Genomic DNA, 21,211 nt, shown 5'->3' with positions numbered 1-21,211 from the left:
GGATTTGTACATTAGTAAATACATTAGTGAAGAGATTTTCTAACCCTTTTTCTATTCCAGCTCTATGCCTGAATAATATTGTATGAGTGTTGTTTTTATTAAGCACATACAACACTACTGGGATTATAGCATTGAGTGTATTTTATATATTGTAAATGCATTGACACATTGAGAGACAATACATACGTCTATAGATAAAACATTACGTACAGTAAGCAATTATCTCAATTTCAGTAATGTCTGTCCGTGACCTGATAATTCTGCTTTTAGATCCAAAATAAACGTTATTGGTTCATGACAGAGCAACTAGTTGTACTGTGTCTGTTGACAAATGGGAAAGCCGAACTCCTCTCCACCCTCCGGAGATCTCCGAACTATGACGTCTGCGGAGAACGCCAGAGAGCTGAGGGAGAGCAAAATGGCGGAACTTGAAGATGTAACGCTGGATGGTAAACCTCTACATTCGCTCCGTGTGGCGGATTTGAAACTCGCTTTGGAGCAACGAAGGCTTCCTAAAAGCGGACAGAAAAGTGCACTCATAAAGCGACTAAAAGGGGTAAGTTTAGCACAGGTTCTGTGTTTCTACAAAGAGGCTGGTCAAGTTCAGCAAGAGGCGAGAGTGGGGTTAGAGGCCGTGTCGTGTCGGTGGTTATGCCGGAGCGGGAACGCACAGGTTTTACGCACCATAGTGTGCAATGGGGTTATGTTCAGTTAACAAGCTAATCGCCAATACTCAACTAAATTGTCAATTACAGATATATTATTGTAAATCACTCTGCAAAGTTGTGCTGTGTTGCACTACCAAGTCAGAAGGCCTAAGCTGAGTGTTGTGAATCGCTAGCTAGCTCGTTAGCCATCTCCTGTATTTTTGAGTTGCTGTCGGGCCCGCGCTCTGTAGTGAACGAGAGGAGGAGGAGGAGGAGGAGGAGGAGGAGGGGAAGGTAGGGGGATGGGGACGCGCATGCCCGTGATACTGTAGTTACAGTACAAGGGTTTGCAGCTGTCAGATGTAAATATCAATGATTGCTAAGAATGAGTCGATGAATGAGCAAAGTAACCTAGAAATAGGAACGCACATAGAACGAGGTATTTGAGGTATTCCGATTGTAAGTTTGCAGCCCAGTGTAAACAACGTGCACGATGGCAATGGTCCTGTAGAGAGGAGTATTTGTTAGGGATGGGGGGTTAATAGCCTTGCTGTAGATAAACTATTTGGCTTTGGTCTGAAATGGGTATTTTGCAGATTGTGCATTATTATACATTTTACTCCTGATTTTAGTAAAATACATGAATAAAATCGCAGTGAGTAGCCTGTTAATTACTGCTAGCCGAATGTGATGCCACAAATTATCTCGTCAACTAAAGTTGCGTTGATTTGTATCTATTGCACGCTATGTCCATTTCTCAAGTGTGGAAATGTTCTATTCTCACACATTTAGATGTGAATTTATGCATTTGTGCTTGTTCTTGTCTTTGAATAAGCCATCGAAACTGGCATGCTCAAATCAATGACCTGAGACATTACACAAACGATGCTTTGATTGGTCCATCCTCCCACACAGTTAACCAATGAACTGGTCCCAGCTTTTCACATCCCCCACTTATTAGAGGATAAACCTGGTCTGCTCTTCACATTAGAAGATTATCTCAACACACAGAAGACTCTTCAAAAGAGAGGATCTGAGGGGATCTGACTCAATGACCATGGCAGTCCACTATGCAGCATCTCTACCATGTCCAGTTGCAGAGGGAACACCTGTTTGTAGTCTAATCAAGAATGCTGCTTTGCTGCAATGATCTTTGCTTTCACATTCTTGGCCTCCTTTGGAACACATTTTTATCTCTCAGGTACTTTGGTCAGTTTTTGCTGCAATGTATATGGAGTGTGTTTAGTGCTTGTGTGTCTCTCCGATGATGAGCCTGCCATGCTAATACTGATGCACCTTGCAGACAGTGTGTCTCCATGTGTGCAAGTGAGTTAAACTCACCTTCTCACACTGACCTGAGTGGCTGTGTGTGCTGAGGAGAACTAGAGCCCCCTTTCACTCGAGTAATAATATAAACAGTATAATATTTGGTTTCTGTTCATGGATATTTCTGTTGTTTCTACAGGCTCTGATGTTGGAGAACCTACAGAGGACATCCACTCCTCATATGGGGCTCCAGCCCAATTCCCAGGTAAGAACCCAATCAACTAATGCACAACATGTTGGAGACAGACTAGCTGACATAGTATTAAAAATAGTATTCAGGAAAGAGGCATTGGGAATGCTCTAAGAAATTACTTTAGGTGGGATGGGGATACCAAGAATATATTGTCACACTTTGATACATTATCATCACATTACATGTACATCATAACAGGCAGGTACCATCTATCACAATGATGTGTGTTGTTGAATTGAATTCACACACACTATGTGTCATGTTTGTATTCTCTTCCCCCTGGTTTTCATTGTTTATGTTGCTCCCATCTGTGCAGATTGGGGAGGAGATGAGTCAGAACAGCTTTATAAAGCAATACCTGGCCAAGCAGCAGGAGCTCCTCCGGCAGCGGCTGGAGAGGGAGGCACGGGAAGCTGCGGAGGCCGATGGTGAGACATCCAGTCAGCCCACTACCTACTGAAAACATACTCACAGCATTGATATGTCAAATTTGCTGTACAATGTGTTAAGAATGATTTCAATATGTTCAGTTATCCAGGCAGTCTGCCAGACCTGAGTCTAATACATCCAATACATTGATTTATATTTTCCATTTGGCCCATTGTACTAGACACGTTAAACCAAGGGCAGCTTAAGTGTTTGACACAGGTCAGCTACTCCAGACTGCACAGTGGACTAATGGCCCTCTATAGCTTAGTGCAGTTACTGCACGCATATGAATAGTGGACACATAGCTTAGTGCAGACAGCACCCCATAGCTTAGTGCAGACAGCACCCCATAGCTTAGTGCAGACAGCACCCCATAGCTTAGTGCAGTAACCCATGATTGAATATACAATGGGGTTCCCAAATCTGTGTGCAGTTAACACCTTTGCAGCGATCTCCTTATTGGCCTCTGTGGTGGAAGTCTAGGATTTACCACTCTGTACTTTAGCTCTTCGGAGGTAAGAATCATGAAACAAGTCCTGAGTAGCCACAATATATGAGTCCGGTATTTATTGCTTGCAAACAAGAGACGAGAGCGTAACAGCAGCCCAGCGTAGATCTGGGGGTCCGTTCAGCACAAGTCTAAAGAGACAATGATCAGGTTTGTCTTTTATACAGTTTGAACATAATGGGAGTCGCCGCCAAATCTATCGGCTGATGGGCTTGTGCTTACGTGAGAAAGGGCGGGAGAGAATGAACAATGGGGAGACTCTCTCACTGATCAGTCAGCGCTTTCTTACTGATTAATCGGCGTTCAACATTTCACACCTATTGGCAGGATGCGCCAGTCCCCCCATTATTGCTCTCTCTCACCACTCCGTCCGAAACTACCGCTGTTCACATGGTAATTTTACAGTGCTTCTTAGAACAATGGCTATAGAACTTTAGAGGTGTGGCAAGAGAAAATGTAATCACAGTAGTTACACAAGTTGTATCAGTCATATGAGAGTGTATAACCTGAAAATAGTTCTATGAATGTATTTTCCATAACACCTCTCATACCACATATGCCCTCTCCAATTTGAGTATTCTCTCCGATGATGAGCCTGCCATGCTAATACCGATGCACCAGGCAGACAGTTTGTCTCCCTGGGTGCAGGTGAGTTAATCTTGCCTTCTCACGCTGATGCAGTGTGTACTGAGGAGAACTAATAAGAATGGACCAGGATTTAATATTTTCCTATATTGTGATCATTTTACTCCAAAGGATTAGTAACTATTTTTGTATGTATTTCTGTTGATTTATTGTGCAGTAGATTAGCAGGTTTTGCAGTCTTAGCTTCACCCTCTACTATTAGAGGTGTAGTACAGAATCTCACCCTGCCACCAACGGACAGAAGATGCCTTTGTTACAGAATAAATGGAGTGTGTGGCTTTTGGCTAACCCCTGACTTCTGACCCCTCTTCTTCTGTCTCCTCTCCCTGAGACAGAAAGCCCGGCAGGCCCAGAGGAGGAGGACCACACAGAGGGCAATGACAGCGCTCCCTATCACCCAGACATGGTTAGTAACCCCAACATATGCATACATACACACACAAAAGCAGAAACCTCAATGGGCATACACACAAAAGCGGATGCTAACAAGCTGAACACGTTCCTCAAAGGCACAGGTTATATTCTCTTGAACATTAACCCACTAGATCTTGATAGTCATTAATCAAGTTTTTTTTTTTGTTGTTAAATGGGATAAGATTTTTTTTTTTTACTCATGAATAGAGGAGAGATTTCATGTGTCAGCATAACATTTTCCTCCTTCACCTCCACCACCCCCACCTCAGCATCGCCCCATGCCCTCCCAACCACCACTGACCAGGGCCGAGGAGGAAGGAGGAGGAGGACCGCTGATGGGGCAGGGGATGATTGCTCGAAGGCCAGACTTTGGCTCAGGCTCTGTACCCCAGGAGTCCCCTGACGGTCCTGGAGGCCGGATCCAGCGGCCCTCCCTCCACCAGGGCAACGAGGAGCCGACCACCCCCTCTCCACCCCGTGCAGTGGCCTCCCTGTCTGTGCGTGTCCTCGGGGAGCCAGAGCGCCAGGGCCTGCCCCCCCCCATGCCCCGTGCCCAAGAGAAGGAAGGAACAGCCCCAGCGGAGCCCGGCTCTGCCCACTCTGTGTTGCACCTCAGCCGCTCAGCCCGAGCAGTAGCTGGCCGCGCTCAGGAAGAGAGTGATGATGACGATGAAGACGATGAAGACGACAGTGAGGAGGATGACGAGTGGGGACCCGCAGCCGGGGCACGGAGAGGCGGACAGGCTCCTCCACAGCCCCAGCAACCTTCCCCCAGTGTGCCGGCGGGCCGAGAGAGATCCAGACGCAAGCTCCAGCCCCCGCAGCACATCCCCCCACAGCAGGTACACCAACCCCCCATGCAGCTACGCCAACCCACCCCACCCCCCTCTCCACCCCCAGAGCTCTCCTTTCCTCTCCCTGACACCCCCAAACAGAGCCCTCCTGACATGGATGAGCCAGAAGGAGCTGGTGCAGGCGTGGCGGCCCGCCCCCCTCCAGACTTGCAGAGGCAGGACTCTGACTCCAGCTCCCGCTCCAGTAGCCCAGAACCCTCACAGCAGCGCCGGCCTGGCCCTCTGTCCCTGCTCGCCCGCAAGATGGCGTCCGAGGGGGCATTTGGTGAGGGTCGGAAGAGAGGCGAGGCTTCTTCAGATGCTCAGATGGGTCCTGTGGAAGCCGGTCCAGGAGATGCTAACAAACCAGGAGCAGGGGTTGGGGGTGTCTTGTTCCCAGGGGGAGCTATTGCTCACATAGGCAACAGTGCTGGACACACCCTGGTTGTTCCTGAGGTTCCTGCACCAGTGTCAGGTGCGCAGCTCCACCCTCTCCCCCTGTTGTCTGTCTCCGTGCCCACCATCACCCTCAGCACTGTCCCTGTCACCTCAGAGCCCCAGGGCCACACCAGAGATGCAACTCATCAGGAGAGGGAGAGAGACAAGGAGACAGAGGAGGAGAGACAGGAAGAGAAGGAGAGTCGTCTGCCGCCATGGAAACGTGGACGGGATCTCACTTCTCCACCAGTCTCTGGTGCTGCCCCATCTCAGGTTGGGTCTGAAGAGCCTTCAGTGGACCAGGCCACCAATGTGTCCTCTCAGGCCTCAAAGAGGTCACGCTTCCTCAGGGATACACCGCTGTCCTCCTCCCCTCCCCGCTTAGACGCCACTACCACCTCACCGCCTCCCATCGTCAAGAAGCCCCGCATGTTCTCTGACACCTCGTCCGGATCCATGGTCTCCCCCACCAAACCGGAGCAGGGGTCTGTTGTGGTGACCACCCAGGGGGGGCTCCAGCTCTCTCGGGACACCCACGGTCCACCCCAGTCATCTGTTGGCCGGGGGGTCCTTGTCTCCGGGTTCCAGCACTCAGACACGGAGGTCGCTTCACCAAACAAGGCGCCTGTGGAGAAGCCTAAACCAAGCACTGGAAAGGTTGATGTAATGGAGTGTGACAGACAGGCAGAGAAGGGGACGCCTAAGGAAGAGGTCAGGAAAGGGTGTTCTTCCAAGGCCAGTGAAGGTGATGAAAAGAAGATCCTTCTTGAACCTATGGGGCCTGTGCTGCCCCCCTCACACCCAGGGGGCAGAGAGGCAGAGAAGAAGCAAGAGAGGGGCAGGCAGGGGAAGAGAGCTAGCGGCAGACAGTCTTCAACCTCCAGTGATACTTCGTCCTCAGACTCTGGATCCTCCTCATCGCGTTCATCAAGGTCCTCATCATCCGGGGGTAAATCCCGCCGCACCGCCCATCAAAAGAAGGTTAGTATTGAGTGGCTAATAGTCTCTAAATACCTGTTCTACTACGCACCACCAGACTAGAACAGTGTGTATTTACCTTTAGCATTAACTCTGCGTCTCTCCGATGATGATCCTGCCATGCTAATACCGATGCACCAGGCAGACAGTTTGTCTCCCTGGGTGCAGGTGAGTTAAACTTGCCTTCTCACGCTTGTAGAGTGTGCACTGAGGAGAACTACTAAGAGTGGTCAGGTTTTCCATTTTACTCCACAAGATTATTAACTCTTTTTTTGTATGCATCCGTTAGTTTATTGTTAAGTATGTAACAGGTTGTTCAGTCACCCTTCAGAACTACTAGTCCACTTCAAGAACATTTGTTTATTGGTGGAGAATGCATCATGGTTAAAAAAATGTATGCAGCTGTTCTTTGACCCCTCTTCTCCCCTCATTGAATCCTATGACTTGCACCCTTAACACATTTTCTTTCTACTATACATTTATGTATTTGATTAAATACTGATGAGATACTATTTGATGTGTGGCTTTTTCCTAACGTGACATTTATTTGGCTGTGTGATGCTCACTCTTTATCTGTTCCACAGAAGGCTTGCCTAGGAAGAAAGGGAGATGATGAGGAAAAGCAAAGACAGGACAAAGGAGTGAAGAAGAGACAGCCTGCCAGGTCTGCTTTGAGTTCCTCCCACACACTCACTTCTCTCTCTCTCTCTCACACACACACACACACACACACACACACATTCCTTACTCATACTAACACAAGTACCAAGAGATCCGAGGTTGGTGGAATTTGTGTTTAGCACAGCATGGTGGGGAGCTATACTTTTAAGACTGACAATACAAAACATCACAGGCAATGTAATACTTATATTAACACATACTTATCTGACACATGCTTCAGTCTACTGTGAAGACACCTTACAAGAAACCCTTTAAGACATGCCTTGACATTTCAACTCAACGGTTGAGATGGAGTTCAACTTATAAATATAATATAAAAAATAACCGTAACCATAGTAACCTTGTGTCAGATTGCCATCTACCCCATTACCTCTTGTTTCCTGCGTCTCAATCTGTTCCTCAATTGTTTGTCTGATTATGTTCTTTGGGGTAAGGTAAGTACATAGGATTGTGCTCTCTCCCTTCCCTGCTTGTTCCTGCTTGGCTGTGACCGGTTCAACACAGTGATGAGCGGATGGATGTCTTAAAAGATGGCGATTGAAAGTGCAAAGGTTACATAATAAAGCAGAAGAAACCGCCACCTAAAATGATGTGTAGATATATGCAGTGAATGTGAATGGATGTGTCCCGCAACTAACGTGTTTCTTGGGGTTTGATTGGGGCACAGCCTCTAGCATAACTTGATGTGTGAAGTGTAATTTAATTTATGGGTTTTGATATTAAGTTGGACTTGATTTTTGTTGCCATGTTACTGTATATGGCTGTATTTGGTCATAACATTTTATTGTCTGACACAGTTTAGACAGCTGTTCTGGTGAGCCGTGTCATGTTTGATTATGTTTAGAGATTTATAGATACGTCTATAAATCAAAGTAAATATGTTGTATTCCATGATGTTGTTAAAACGATAAAACAGTTTGGCTATATAGGTCGCAACAATGTTGCAGGCAATTTGTTCCCGCTCGACTTCTATTCGTTACAATCTGGCGTTTGCTTTCCACGTTGGTAACAAAGTAAACAATCTTGAGTGCTTAGTCACTATACGCTATACGCTAATTATAGGCAGCAGTATTTCTTGTCAGGCATCCAATGCGGCAGCCCCACAACCGGTGTGGCCTGTGCTGAGAGAAAACGGGTCCTCGCCCTGCTCCGCTCTCCTCTCGCACTAATTTCCCCCTACCAAGCCAATATGGCCGTCATGCGTGCATTGCTACTCTGATACCGACGCAGTGCACGATCTCGCAGCCGCAATAGGATTTCGCGTCCCCGATTGCAAACCACGCCTGACCGGAGTAATCGATTACGGCAGAGCATTTGCTGTCGGGGCTCCAGCCCGGCATTATGCTGTCCGAAGGCAACAAAAACGGGTAAGATAGTGAGCGACAGAGGTTAGGCGTTCAGGTTGTTAGATACCCTTAAACGGCAGCCAGAGCGCAGCGTCGATAGCTCGTCTCATTTTGTCTCACCTCCCCGTTCATCCTGCCCGATGCGCGTGTATCTGATCGCTACATTAGAGCCCTATGTTTGTGGTGTTTGATCAGACACCGAGTGTGTATTATACGTCGATGCCCATGTGAGCTTACCATGCGGGGTGGGGAGCGATTTTGTTGGGGGAAGGGGACGTGAGAAGAGAAGTCGGGGTAACGCCATGGTCACTCCCTGTCTTTACAGAGCTTAGTATGTATACGCAGATAAATAAGTAATTCAGGTTGAATTAATGGCGTCATAGTGAGAATCATGCAGCGTTCCATCTTATGAATTAAACAACGAATGCTTGCCTCGTTCATCTTGACTCATAACATTTCCCTGTAGTGGTTACATACAGTATGCTAAGCTCACCCACACTCACTGTATGAATCCAAGGGGTATACGTAGAGACACAGGCTTTAGCCTTTGGGTGTCTTATTTGTCATTCTCCTCATCACTCACACATTATTGTCTTTTCTACTTCACTTCCGCCTCTCTCAATATTGTTGCTATTGTTGTCTGTGGAGCTCTGTTAATCTCTTGCTCTGGGTGGAGGCGATGATCTTGGGAGGTGAGCTGCGATTGTGTTCAGATGGCTGTTAATGAGCTGCTGTCATGGGAGGTCATTACTTCAGACTGTTGGCCATATAGTGAGTGTTCTTATCGTTAGACATTATGACTAAGGCAAGGTCGCAGAGGCTGATACTGTGTAAGAATTCCACCGGTTTGTCCTCTTATTACTTCCCTGTATTCTTGATTCAAACCTTGATGATGGATATGGTAAAGGTGGCATTCTAAAGAACAAAGGTTGTCACCGTCTTGTGTGGAGGAAGTACCATGCACCTCAACCACAATAAGGACTTCAGGATAGAATATCAACAGGCATCAGTGTCACGTTATTACCATTACCTTACTGCTGAATGTAAAGGAGGGGTTAAAACATCTCTACAGGAAGGAATGTAAAATGAATGGGGAACTGCAAAGCCACTCTTTGCGATGCAGAGGGAGAGTTCCTCAACCTCACACCCTGCACAAACACACACACTCTCTTAATGAACACTGCTGAGACAGGCTACCCCTTCATTGCTGTCCCACTGGGGTCATATTCCAGCCGACATCTGTCTCCTCAGAAGACTCGTATTGCAGGTGAGGTGTTTGTAGACAGGGGCCAATGGGGCACAGACACACACTGAACAATGAGAGAGATTCTTTTGTGTAGAGAAGGGGAGGTGAATTCCTTCTCCTCCACCCCCCACCAATTTATCTCCAAATGAAGATAAGAATTGAGGGTCGTCCCACCCAAGTGGCTAGATCACAGTTCCCAGACTAGTCTTATCCCTTCCTCTGAGACCCAACAATGGATCACCAATGGCTGTGCTGTGATCAGCAGAGCAGGTGATTGGTTGACCGTATTAATGCAGTAGTTGTTGCTAGCATGTTGACGTGACTCCTACAATACCTTACTGTGAATGTAATGATCAACAAATATGTGGCTTTTGTAGCGTGCAAGATGCAAACTTATCCATTAGTAGTCAGTGACTGAACTCTAGTGTGTGTGTGTGTGTGTGTGTCTGTCTGTCTGTCTGACTGCTTCTGTTTGTTTGAGGAGTATGTGTGACCCTGATGCTGGGTGTCATTTGGCTGGTGAGTTATTTATAGTTGTACTGACCCAGATCACTGGCCTGGACCAACCTTGCTCAGTCTCTTTTCATTTCCTGTGTGATCATGTCTCATCCCCTCTGGTCTTTGACTACTTCAGACACTTTTAGATTCTTAGTGATCCCCTGTCAGTCCCCCGTCTCTGTCAGTCCCCCGTCTCTGTCAGTCCCCCGTCTCTGCTGTTGATTTAAGGAGGCTTTTCTTTCCACAGATGTCTCTCTTAATTGCATTTGATTTTGTATTGTTTTTGTATGACGAGTGACCGCTATAGTTTGACTACATTTATACACATTTGTCCTATACCTGTTCATTTGATAGTCCTATACCTGTTCATTTGATAGTCCTATACCTGTTCATTTGATAGTCCTATACCTGTTCATTTGATAGTCCTATACCTGTTCATTTGATAGTCCTATACCTGTTCATTTGATAGTCCTATACCTGTTCATTTGATAGTCCTATACCTGTTCATTTGATAGTCCTATACCTGTTCATTTGATAGTCCTATACCTGTTCATTTGATAGTCCTATACCTGTTCATTTGTTCAGATCCTTGTGTATTAATATCTCTCTCTCCACCCATATATTTCTATTCTCCCTCCCTCTGCCGTCTCTCACCACTTGCGCTCTCTTTCTCTCTCTCCATCCCTCTCTTCCTCCCTCCATCTTTCCCTTTCACTTAACCCTCTTTCCCCTTGCCTCTTGCTCCCTCTGTCCTCTCCTCTATCCCTCATCCCTCTGTCCCCCTGCATCTCCATCCCCGTTCCACCCCTAGAGAGGTGAAGCAGACCTCTCTGTCTGAGCCAGCCGGTCCTGCTGTGATGGAGGTGGACCCTGACTCTGAGGGCTCCCTGGCCCAGCCAGCCTCCGAGGGGGACCCAGAGAACAATGAGGCCCGCTTGGAGGAGGTAAGAATTCTGACACGGTGTGGTCTGGGTCCTCGGTCCCCTAGGCACATGTGGAGATGAGAGGATCTGATTAGCGATATGGGAATGGCTCCACTTTGCCCTCTGATCATTTCGGTGGAATTTTGACACTATTCCTTACACCTATTGGATCCTGTCACATCTACACAACTGCATAGGAAGTAAAGACTAGGGGTTGATTTTGGATGGGGGGGAGGGTGTCTTAGGGCAAGAATGAACCAGCCCTCACTGACTTTGATACAGCTAACTGTTTATATATATATATATATATATATATATATCCCAGAATTCGCACATAGAAAAGCATGCACACATGATCCTATACCTAGAGGGTTTCTATAATAGCTCTTATCTTAATGACTAGATTGCAGGTGGGACAGAAATGGTTTTCTGAAATGAGACATGAACATCAGAAGGACGGGCTGCATGCTCCTCATTTCAATGTTGTTTGTGTGTGTTTAATGCTCGAATGTGTGCATGCTTATCATTTTCAGAAGCTAACTTACTCCTCACTAGGGTTAGGTGATATCAAACATTTCCTATTCACAATCACAATATAACTTTTTTTTTTAATATACATTTATAACGGTGTGAGCAAAAATGACTGAACTGCAGTGCATAGAGTGAACAAGTGAGTCTGGTGAAACAAAGACATGTTTTCACCCGTAGATGTGCTTTGCCTTGAGTTTTAAGCACTTGTACAGACTATTTTCATTTACAATATTATGATATACTCCAAATAATCAAATATGTTCCAAATATCGCAATTCAAATTTACTTTGCCATATATTTGCATCCATACATTTTACATGGAAACTCGATTTAAAGGTATTTGGTTCGCCATTTTAAACTGAGCAAGTCCTCACTTGACACTAATCAGACACTTTTACATATTTTATTTGATAAATGCAATTAGTATTTTCTCTGTGTGTGTGTCTGTGTGTGTGTCTGTGTCCCAAGGGTTTGCATGAGTAATAGACCTTGACAGAGTGTGTGAGGAGAGATTCATCAGGATTCTCTCTACTTGTTTTCTTTCCCTCATTTCTCTACTCCCTATCTGTATCTCTCTCTCTCTCTCCCCCTCATCCCTCCCTCTACTGAGTCTCTCTCTCTCTCTCCCCCTCATCCCTCCCTCTACTGAGTCTCTCTCTCTCTCTCTCTCTCTCTCTGTCCTGGCTCTCTCTATCTTATCCTCTCTCTCATATTCCCATGAACTCATTATCTCTTTTTGGTATGACTGCTGTTTAAAACCCCATTGATTGCTTTGTTATGAAGGTGCCCATGCCTCTTCCATTGCCCCTAATGGTACCTGCGTACTACTACTACTACTACCACCTCCACCACTACTCCTCCTCCTCCTCCTACAACTCCTGTCCCGCTATGCCCAAGCGCCTCCGTGGTACCTGAACTAGGCCCAGAGTCTTCTGCACCCACCCACCGCACTGAGTTAAGCCAGAGCCTGAGTCTGCAAGGCCCCCCCTCCTCCCTCTCGTTACCCTCCGGCACTGAGACAGCCATGGCAGCAAGAACACATCAGACCACCAATCCCATTGCCCTGGGGAGAGAAGCCCATTTACTGGAATGGAGACTGGCTGGTGGCGAGGCAGGCAGGTCAGGAAGGAGGGAGCGTTGTCTGTCTGCCTGCCCTCCTGGCCTGCCATTTTGTGGGGAAGCTAAGCTGCTAGGCTACCCAATCCCTCCCGCATCCTACCTGAGAGAGAGAGGGGGCCTGTTCTGCCAAACCACAAGCTCTCTGACCAAAAGAGGACTTGTCACAGACAAGATGACGCCTGCTGCTGTGTTTTTCCTTGCGTCTCCTGCCAGCCTGCCCCCTGCTGGTAAAGAGGACTATAACCAGACAGATGCTCTGCCTCATCATGGACTTGAGTGAACTGGGCCATATGCATTGATCACTGATAAGGCCCACACTGTTATTACCTGGACCTGAGGTTCTGAAAGGACACTAAGCTGACTTCCTCTGAATACTAATGTCAAGGTGTCTTTGTGTTTGACACCTAAGCGGAATATTGAAATTGACTTGTTTTTGGGACTATAACTTTTTCTCATTGATTTGTGGATTGCAAAGAAAAGTCATTTTCCCTGGGAACACAGTTAAAGATGTGACCTGTCTTTGCTGCTACTATCAGGATTTTCATTGGCTTATTCATCTCTTTGGAATGCTGTTATTGGCTTGTTTTTCAAGGTCAGAAGTTATCTCTCTGCCTTGATTCACCGACCAGCCTGCACCAGAGACTTTCATAGGTTCAACTACAGTGAACATGGATCATACTGCTGTCAATATGTGGCATTAGTGAAATAGCTACCATCCCGTTGTTCCGGTGGAAACTATCGCCGCCTAATGGATTTGAACTATTCACCTGCAACCAAGACTCCATTACACTGTGTTTATACATTCTGAATACAACAGTCATCATCCAGACATCTATAAGAGACTTTTACATCCCTTTGGTTTCCTGTCAGTATATTTCAAAGAACCAATCCCAGGCCACAAAGAACTTCAAGCTGTGGTCTCATTGGACAATTGATTATGACATCAGAGACTATTCAGACATTTCAGTTGAAACTTTTAAGACTCACACGCCCATTCTGCCATTGACGCTGAGGATCAGATTTGGGACTTGGGAGTTGACACTTCCCATCGAAATTCGTTGTATGACTACCAAAGCTTTTGCCTGGTCAAAGAAAGAGGAAATTACACTTTAAAGCAGCATTCAGTAAAGAACAGTCCTCTCCCCCCCTCAAGAGAAAGTCCAAAGCTAAGATCAGTTCCTGTCTACCGGCTTGTCAGCACACTCAAATCGAGCCCTGCCCTCACTCCTCTGCCTTCTCTGATTGGACCCTTGTTGCCTAGATACAGTACACACTGCCGTGCGGTTGGGCCATAGCCAAGCCAGTGAGGAATCAGGTGTCAATGGTACCAGGAAATGACTTGTCATTTTTCTCTATTTGAGGTGTACTTATTTTTTTGAATAACTGTAAGAGATGTCAGTTAGTGTTTTTCTCAGAACTTAAGCTACTTCAGGACAGGAGGATTGACTTCAGTTGCTTTGTGTAACTTTGTATAACTGTCTTGATTACTGCAGTTTTAATTTGATATCCTAAAGCTGATAATGCTAAATGATAAAGGCTAAAAAAATAATCAAAGTGAATCTGCATGTATTTCCGAGCAGACGTCTAGCCTTTGTCTGAATTTAAACTGCAGTATCATCAGTAACCTGCTCAGGTGTCTTTGGTGTGACAGACAAGGACTCCAGCGCTTACCCTCCACCTGTTTCATTGAACACTCACAACACAAACACTCACAGACTTTGTTATCTTCAATACATAAACACCACACACCCAACACAAGCCCATGGACATGTACAACATAAGAGAGATAATGTACACATAATCAGAACTAAAGATACTATAGTCTAGACCATTCCTGCTCGCTATGCTACCCAGAGGAAAGGCACTCTAGTCAGATGTAATGATCAGCCCAAGGGCATTCTGTTTCTCTAGCAGCCTTAAATGGCTGCTTCTCGTTACTGCCCCAGGGCGAGGTTCTAAAATGCATTAATACAATGGCCCTGTGTCAGCCTCACACAGGCCTGCTGGTGCCTTAATGTAGCTGATGTCCTCAGCTCTGCTGGCTTTGTCCTTTGAAACCAACACCAACAAACAACTAGGATTTCTACCATGATTTAGAACAGTGTCTTTGAGCAGAGGTGGAGGAAAATGCTTCTGGAGTCTCTCTCTGTTATCGATCCAGTGTCTCTCTCCCCCCCCCCTTCCCCTTCCCCTTATGTGGTTAGATTGGAACCTGTCAGTTTTCTCTCTCTCTTTCTATCTATCCCCCCACCTATATGTCTTTCTCTCTCTCTCTCTCCTCTGTTTGCCTATTGTCTGTCTCTGTCTCATCTCTCCCCACACCCCTGGGGTATCTTTATGTCCTCTCTCTCGTTCCAGAGTGCCACACCTAAGGCTTTCGCAGCCCGCAAGATCTCCTTAACCAGTGAGTATACCAGTTACATGCTTCCCCTGGATCTCTCTCAAGAACCTGTAATTTAGAATGTTTTTGAGTAAAATCTTTGATCTGCAATACTTTCTTTTGCGTGTGTGTATGTGTTGAGCTCTGCCATATGAGATTTCGTTTTCATTGGGAATTCCAGATTTTTGGACCTCCAGAAGGTCAAGAATACTATGTCCCACTGTCGTCTGTAGATTAAAAAACATGTTGCCTTTCCCTTCCCCTCATGTTAAGACCATGGTTTATCACCTCCCAAATACTAACATGCTTGGTTTCCTCTTTGCAGGCATCAAGACCTCCCCAGGCAGCGCAGAGGGAGGAGCAGCGGAGGCGGAGTCCGGAGGCGCAGCTGGGAGGAAGAGGAGGTGGGGCTCCAGCACAGCAGTCACTGCCAAGAAGCCCTCCATCAGCATCACTACGGACTCACTTAAGGTACTGGACGGCTGACATACACACAGACAGTCTCCTCACCAACTCGCCAACAGCACTGGGGACACACTTGTTGGACCACCACCTCATTGAAAGTGCTGAACACACATCCCCTACACATTAGACCTCGGAAAAACTGAGAGACTGTCCGAGTTTAGAGACACATGCACACATTGGCAGATCAGCGACTCACTGACCGTAAACACACTCACCATCTCCCACTGTTGTGGCAGACACAATTTGCCACATTAATTAAGAATGCATGCCAAGACCATGTCTCATTCCTCTCTTGTCATCTTCTCCCAGTCTCTCATCCCAGACATCAAGCCCAGTCAGGAGGCGGTAGTGGAGCTGCACCCAGACGATGTACACCTCTCTGGGGAGGAGGAGACCCCTGCTAGGGACACCAGGGACGACCAGGGTCTGGACAAAGGCCTGAAGATCAGACGCACTGTCACACAGGTGGGTGGGGAGGCAGGGAGTGAGGTTGATGGGTGGGTGGGTGGGTAGGTAGGCAGCGAGTAAGGGTCTGAGGTGGGTGGGGAGGCAGGGAGTGAGGTTGATGGGTGGGTGGGTAGGTAGGGAGTGAGGTGGGTGGGTGGGTGGGTAGGTAGGCAGCGAGTAAGGGTCTGAGGTGCGTAGGAAGGCAGGGAGTGAGGTGCCTGGGTGGGTAGGCAGGGAGAGAGAGAGAGGTGGCTGGCTGGCTGGCTGGGGAGGCAGACTAAAATGCATCTTCAATGAATAATTTCCATAGGAATAGTCCAGAGCTAGTCTGTGTCCAGGAAACCGGCCCATAGAGTTCTCATACACCAACATCAGTGTCATTACATTCTCCAGGCATCAAGGCCTCTTGATATAGATGATAACAGGACATACAAGTATAAATTACATACAGACGGAACATGGTTTATATGTTAAAGGGGTTCAGTCACCATTGTTTCTACTTATCTTGATACAAACTGTTTATTTATCATTGCCTTTTCCTCCCTTCCATCCCAACCCTCAAAGGTGGTCTCTGGTGAAAGCCAGGAGAATGGACAGAGAGAGCGGGAGGACGAAGAAGAGGAGGAGCAGAAACCAGACCGTGAGAGAGAGAGGACACACAAAGAGAAGAGGAAGGAGAGCTTCTCAGAGGACGTCATTGAGATACACTCTCCTGATGATGCTGACACTAAGAAAGGTAATACATTGACGTTAAAACACAATGGTAATGTTAATATAATGACATATTGATTAACACACTGTCCCTTGTCAACTAAAATGAAATAAAAACAGTATCTAGAGGTTCTGGTGAAAATGACATTCTCTTTCTCTCCTTCCCTTTCTCTCTTTCTGTCCCTCATCCCGCTCTCCCTCCTATCCCTCCATTTGTACCTCAGTCACTCCCAGTGACACACTTGTGCGCCGTTCCATTAGTCAGCAGAAGTCAGGTGTGTCCATCACCATCGATGACCCTGTCCGCACGGCAAAGCAGCCCTCACCGCCCCGTGGCAAAGTCTCGAACATTGTCCATGTCTGTAACCTGGTGAGTTGAGAGCACTCTCCCTGCCTTTCCCCTCGCTCATGCATGTACACTATATACAAATAAATCCATCTTGGACTTAGTTTGTTGGTTCAGTATGTACACTCACTGAGAACTTTATTAGGAACACCTGTACACCTTCTCATGGTGGAGGTGGTGTAATGGTGTGGGGAATGTTTTCTTGGCACACTTTGGGCCCGTTAATACCAATCAATCATCGCTTGAATGCCAGAGCCTATTTAAGTATTGTTGCTGACCATGTGCATCCCTTCATGGCCACAATTTACCCATCTTCTAATGGCTACTTCCAGCATGATAATGCACCATGTCACAAAGCAAAAGTCGTCTCAAACTGGTTTCATGAACATGACAATGAGTTCAGTGTTCTTCAGTGGCCTTCCCAGTCACCGGATCTGAATCTAATAGAACACCTTTGGGATGTGGTAGAACGGGAGATTCACAGCTTGAAAGTGCACCTGAAAAATCTGCAGGAATTGCGTGACGCAATCATTTCATCATGGACCAGAATCTCAAAGGAATGTTTCAACATCTTGTGGAATCAATGCCACAAAGAATTGAGGCAGTTTTGAGAGCAAAGGGAGGCCCTACCCAGTATTAGTATAGTGTTCCTAATAAAGTGTTCGGTGAGTGTATATTGCAGTTAGGTAAAATACATATATTCTGTTATTGACAAATTCCCTTGCAGTTCAATCAAGTTCCATCCGACATCATAAACTGTCTTTAACCCTCACACTGATTGACCTGGATGACTCTCCTCGTTTGTCACGTAGGTGCGACCCTTCACCCTGGGCCAGCTGAAGGAGCTGCTAAACCGCTCAGGTTCAGTGGTAGAAGAGGGCTTCTGGATCGACAAGATCAAGTCCCACTGCTACGTCACTGTGAGTAACCTAGCTAAAATATATGCCATTTAGCTGATGTTTTTATCCAAAGCGATGAGGGCATCAGTTGTTTTGTATATATGGTCCCAGTGGGAATCAATCCCACAACCTTAGCTTTGCTAGCACCATGCTATACCAACTGAGACACAGAAGAGACTCTCCTCAGGCCCTGAATCTCCATTCATCCCTGTTTGCAATGATCTCACTGCATGTCAGTGATGTAAGACACAGGCATGTTGGACGACAGATGCCAGTTGTAGCAGAAAAACAACTTTACATCCTTGACTAATGTAGAGAACAAAAAGCAGATTGAAAGCCCATATACTCTCAAAGGTTTGAGTTTGATCTCTCTCTTCCCCCCCCCCTCTCCATCTCAGTACTCTAGCACAGAAGAAGCGGTGGCCACGCGAGCTGCTCTCCATGGAGTGAAGTGGCCTCAGAGCAACCCCAAGGTCCTCAGTGTGGACTTCTGTGAGCAAGGCGAGGTAATGTTACCCCCACAAACAATGAGGACCTACTGCAGTAGTTTTAACACTCAGGTGCTCGCACATCATTTAGAGATGTACCCTTTAGAGGGGATGCTCAGTCCATGTGGTTTAGATAAAGTGGCATAACTGCTAATCCAGAACAGTGTTCTTTTCAAACACTGTCAAGTAAAAACAAAGCTTCATCCTCTCGTTCTGTTCCTTCTGTAGCTTGACTTCCACCGGGGTCTCCTGACTGCAGATAGAGGGGAAGAGTTCCGCGGCGCCCAACCTGGGGGTCCTCCTCATGTCCGGCCGGGCGTGCTGCCCCCGCTGATGCCTGAACAGGGGAGGGACCGAGACCGGGGCACTGGAGGGGTACGGGATCAGTGGGCGGAGAGGGAGAGGGAGATGGAGCGCCGGGAGAGGACCCGTGCGGAGCGTGAGTGGGACCGGGACAAGATCCGGGACTTTGGTAAACCCGGAGAGGAAGGCCGACGCTCTCAATCCAGAGACAGAGAGAGGAGGAGGAAAGAGAGAGGAAAGAGCAAGGAGAGGAAGACTGACAAAAAAGGTGAGGGAAGAGTGTTGAGTAATGTTTTGGTGTACCAACTTTAACTCATACAATGATGTTAATGGTGTCCCTTTCCGTGTCCTCTTGAAGTAGACGAGCCCCCTGCCAAACTGCTGGATGACCTTTTCCAAAAAACCAAAGCAGCTCCCTGTATATACTGGCTTCCCCTCAGTGAGGAGCAGGTTAGTCTGACATACACACACACACACACACACTGGCAGTGATACTGTAATTTGTTTGGAGTGTGGGTGTCTTCTCACATACGTAATTTGTTTTTATCTGAAGGCGTTACTGAGGGTGCAGGAGCGTGCTGACCGACAGAAGGAACGAGAGAGGAGGCGGAAAGAACAGCAGGAGGAGGAGGACAAGAAGCGAGAGGAGGAAAGGAAGGAGAGGATCAAAACCCGGGAGAAGGAAGGTGGAGTCACGGCAAACGCTGGTGGAGGCGTGGGAGGAGGGGCCAGCCGAGGGACAGAAGGAGACAGGGATCGAGAGCGGGAGAAGGGTAGAGACAGGGAAAGAGGGGGGGATAAGAGGAAGGACGGCTTCAGACCCAGAGGGCCTGATTCTAGACCTACAGGGGGATTCGGGGGCGGCAGACGTTCTCGTAGCCGTAGCAACCCTAGAGACAGACGCCGCTGAGAGTGGACAGTCTAATTGTAGAGAGAGAGAGGAGGGGGGGGGGCAAAAGGGCGAGAGATAGTGTGGCACACAATTGAACAGTAGAAAGAGAGCATCCCCCCGCCCGCCCTGCCCCTCCCTTTTAACCACATCTGTCATCTCTGGGGTATATACTCTGCTCCTCACTTGCTGTCCCTTTGTCGTTTGGGGGATCCCATCCATGCCCGTACTCTGTAATCCTGTCTTACTCACACATGATGTACATTAACTTAACATCTTTTGGGTTGATTTCAAGCGTTGTTAGTGAAGTAAACCACCTCTCCACCGATCTCACGTCTCTTCTACTATTGCCCCCTCTCCACCCATGTGTTGGCTTATGGCCTCATCCGAGGCAGCAGAGGCCTAATCGGAGCCCTGTACATTCTCCTTTGTTTGACCAGAGATGTGGTGAGGGTGGAAGTTGGCTCCCTGTAGCTTGTGCTCACTGCGGTTTGGAATGAGTCTCCTCAAAATTCTGTGGGCGCAGAGTTCCGCAACTCCCTTGTAATAAACCAATCTAAAATAGGCTTCCTTAAATATGTTCTAGAATCAATTTTAGTATTCCAATCCTTTGAAGTTCTTTTCTACAAAAACTGGCCCCTTTGTAGGGTAATGTGAAGGACGTTCTTTTTCTGCTTTCAAGTTTTATGAATCATGTAAATTTCAGCCTTGGAGGTTTTTGTGTGTTATAGCGTGTGCTAAGTGCTCTCCCTCCCCCACTAAAGTTGCTTGATCCTCTGTGTCATTACACTGTCAGCATATGCTTGAAGCTAGAAAACTGTCTTTGCCTTGTGATGGTTAGGGACATTTTTTTGTGTGTGTTGTGGGGGGGGGGGGCTGATTTCAGTGACTCACCCTTGGCATGTGTTTTGTTCTTTGTGGGTTGTTTGGTTGGGGGAAGCTTTAAGACAATTCTAATTCTATGGAGAGAACCTGTGAGTGGTTCTAGAACACCATGTGAATCTGACCTTGCTGTCTTCCCCGCACTGGTTTCAGTGATTTCCCCCCCCCCATAATCCATTAAAGTTTTCTTCCTCAGTGAATCAGATAAAGGATGAGTTTATCCCAAATAGAAAGATTCATTATTACTGTTTTAATATTGTTTTTAATTTTATGATTTTATGATTAGTTTAAAACAGATTTTCTAATTTGCTATTTGGTTGTTTTTTCCTCCTGTAAGTGCTGAATGTACAAAAAATTCAAAAATAAATTTAAAGGTAAAATGTATTTGTTTTTGTACTGGCTGAGTGAGTGATTTAATGAATGGTAAAGTGGTTGCTAATTAACAGTAAATACAAGTAAATTACTAAATAAGTAGCTGCCAAACTTTGGGGCAAAACAGTTGACGGGTAAACTTTGTGAACCTATGTTTCCTTTCTGCAGTTTGTCAAATCGACTGTCATAGCAAATTACATCAGCAATAGCTCATATGCAAGGTAGGAAAAAGAATGCATGGCATTTTGCTGTCGTTCGTTCTAATGCCTTGTTA

At 46.7% G+C, this 21,211-nt stretch overlaps 1 protein-coding gene across 4 annotated transcripts; it reads left to right on the top strand.

Moving 5' to 3' along the window:
* The first annotated feature begins 413 nt into the window (after positions 1 to 413).
* Positions 414 to 20,949, top strand: acin1b (apoptotic chromatin condensation inducer 1b). 4 transcript variants are annotated; one of them, XM_083690216.1, is made up of 17 exons: positions 414 to 556; positions 2,113 to 2,178; positions 2,483 to 2,594; positions 4,084 to 4,154; positions 4,432 to 6,414; positions 6,996 to 7,075; positions 10,994 to 11,126; positions 15,114 to 15,159; positions 15,461 to 15,606; positions 15,910 to 16,065; positions 16,612 to 16,783; positions 16,983 to 17,128; positions 17,917 to 18,024; positions 18,402 to 18,509; positions 18,720 to 19,062; positions 19,156 to 19,244; positions 19,348 to 20,949. In XM_083690216.1, exons 1-17 carry the CDS (start codon positions 419 to 421, stop codon positions 19,702 to 19,704), a joined length of 4,254 nt encoding a protein of 1,417 aa, XP_083546342.1. In that variant the 5' UTR covers positions 414 to 418; the 3' UTR covers positions 19,705 to 20,949. The 4 variants fall into 4 exon arrangements, with proteins under 4 accessions (XP_083546342.1, XP_083546340.1, XP_083546341.1 ...); XM_083690214.1 differs by having other exon boundaries at positions 19,153 to 19,244; XM_083690215.1 differs by having other exon boundaries at positions 15,458 to 15,606.
* Positions 20,950 to 21,211: the final 262 nt, after the last annotated feature.

Source organism: Argentina silus, assembly GCF_951799395.1.
Source record: "Argentina silus genome assembly, chromosome: 1".
Lineage (NCBI taxonomy): Eukaryota > Metazoa > Chordata > Actinopteri > Argentiniformes > Argentinidae > Argentina > Argentina silus.
Note: the sequence above shows the minus strand (reverse complement) of the source record. Positions and strands in the feature narration are given on the sequence as shown.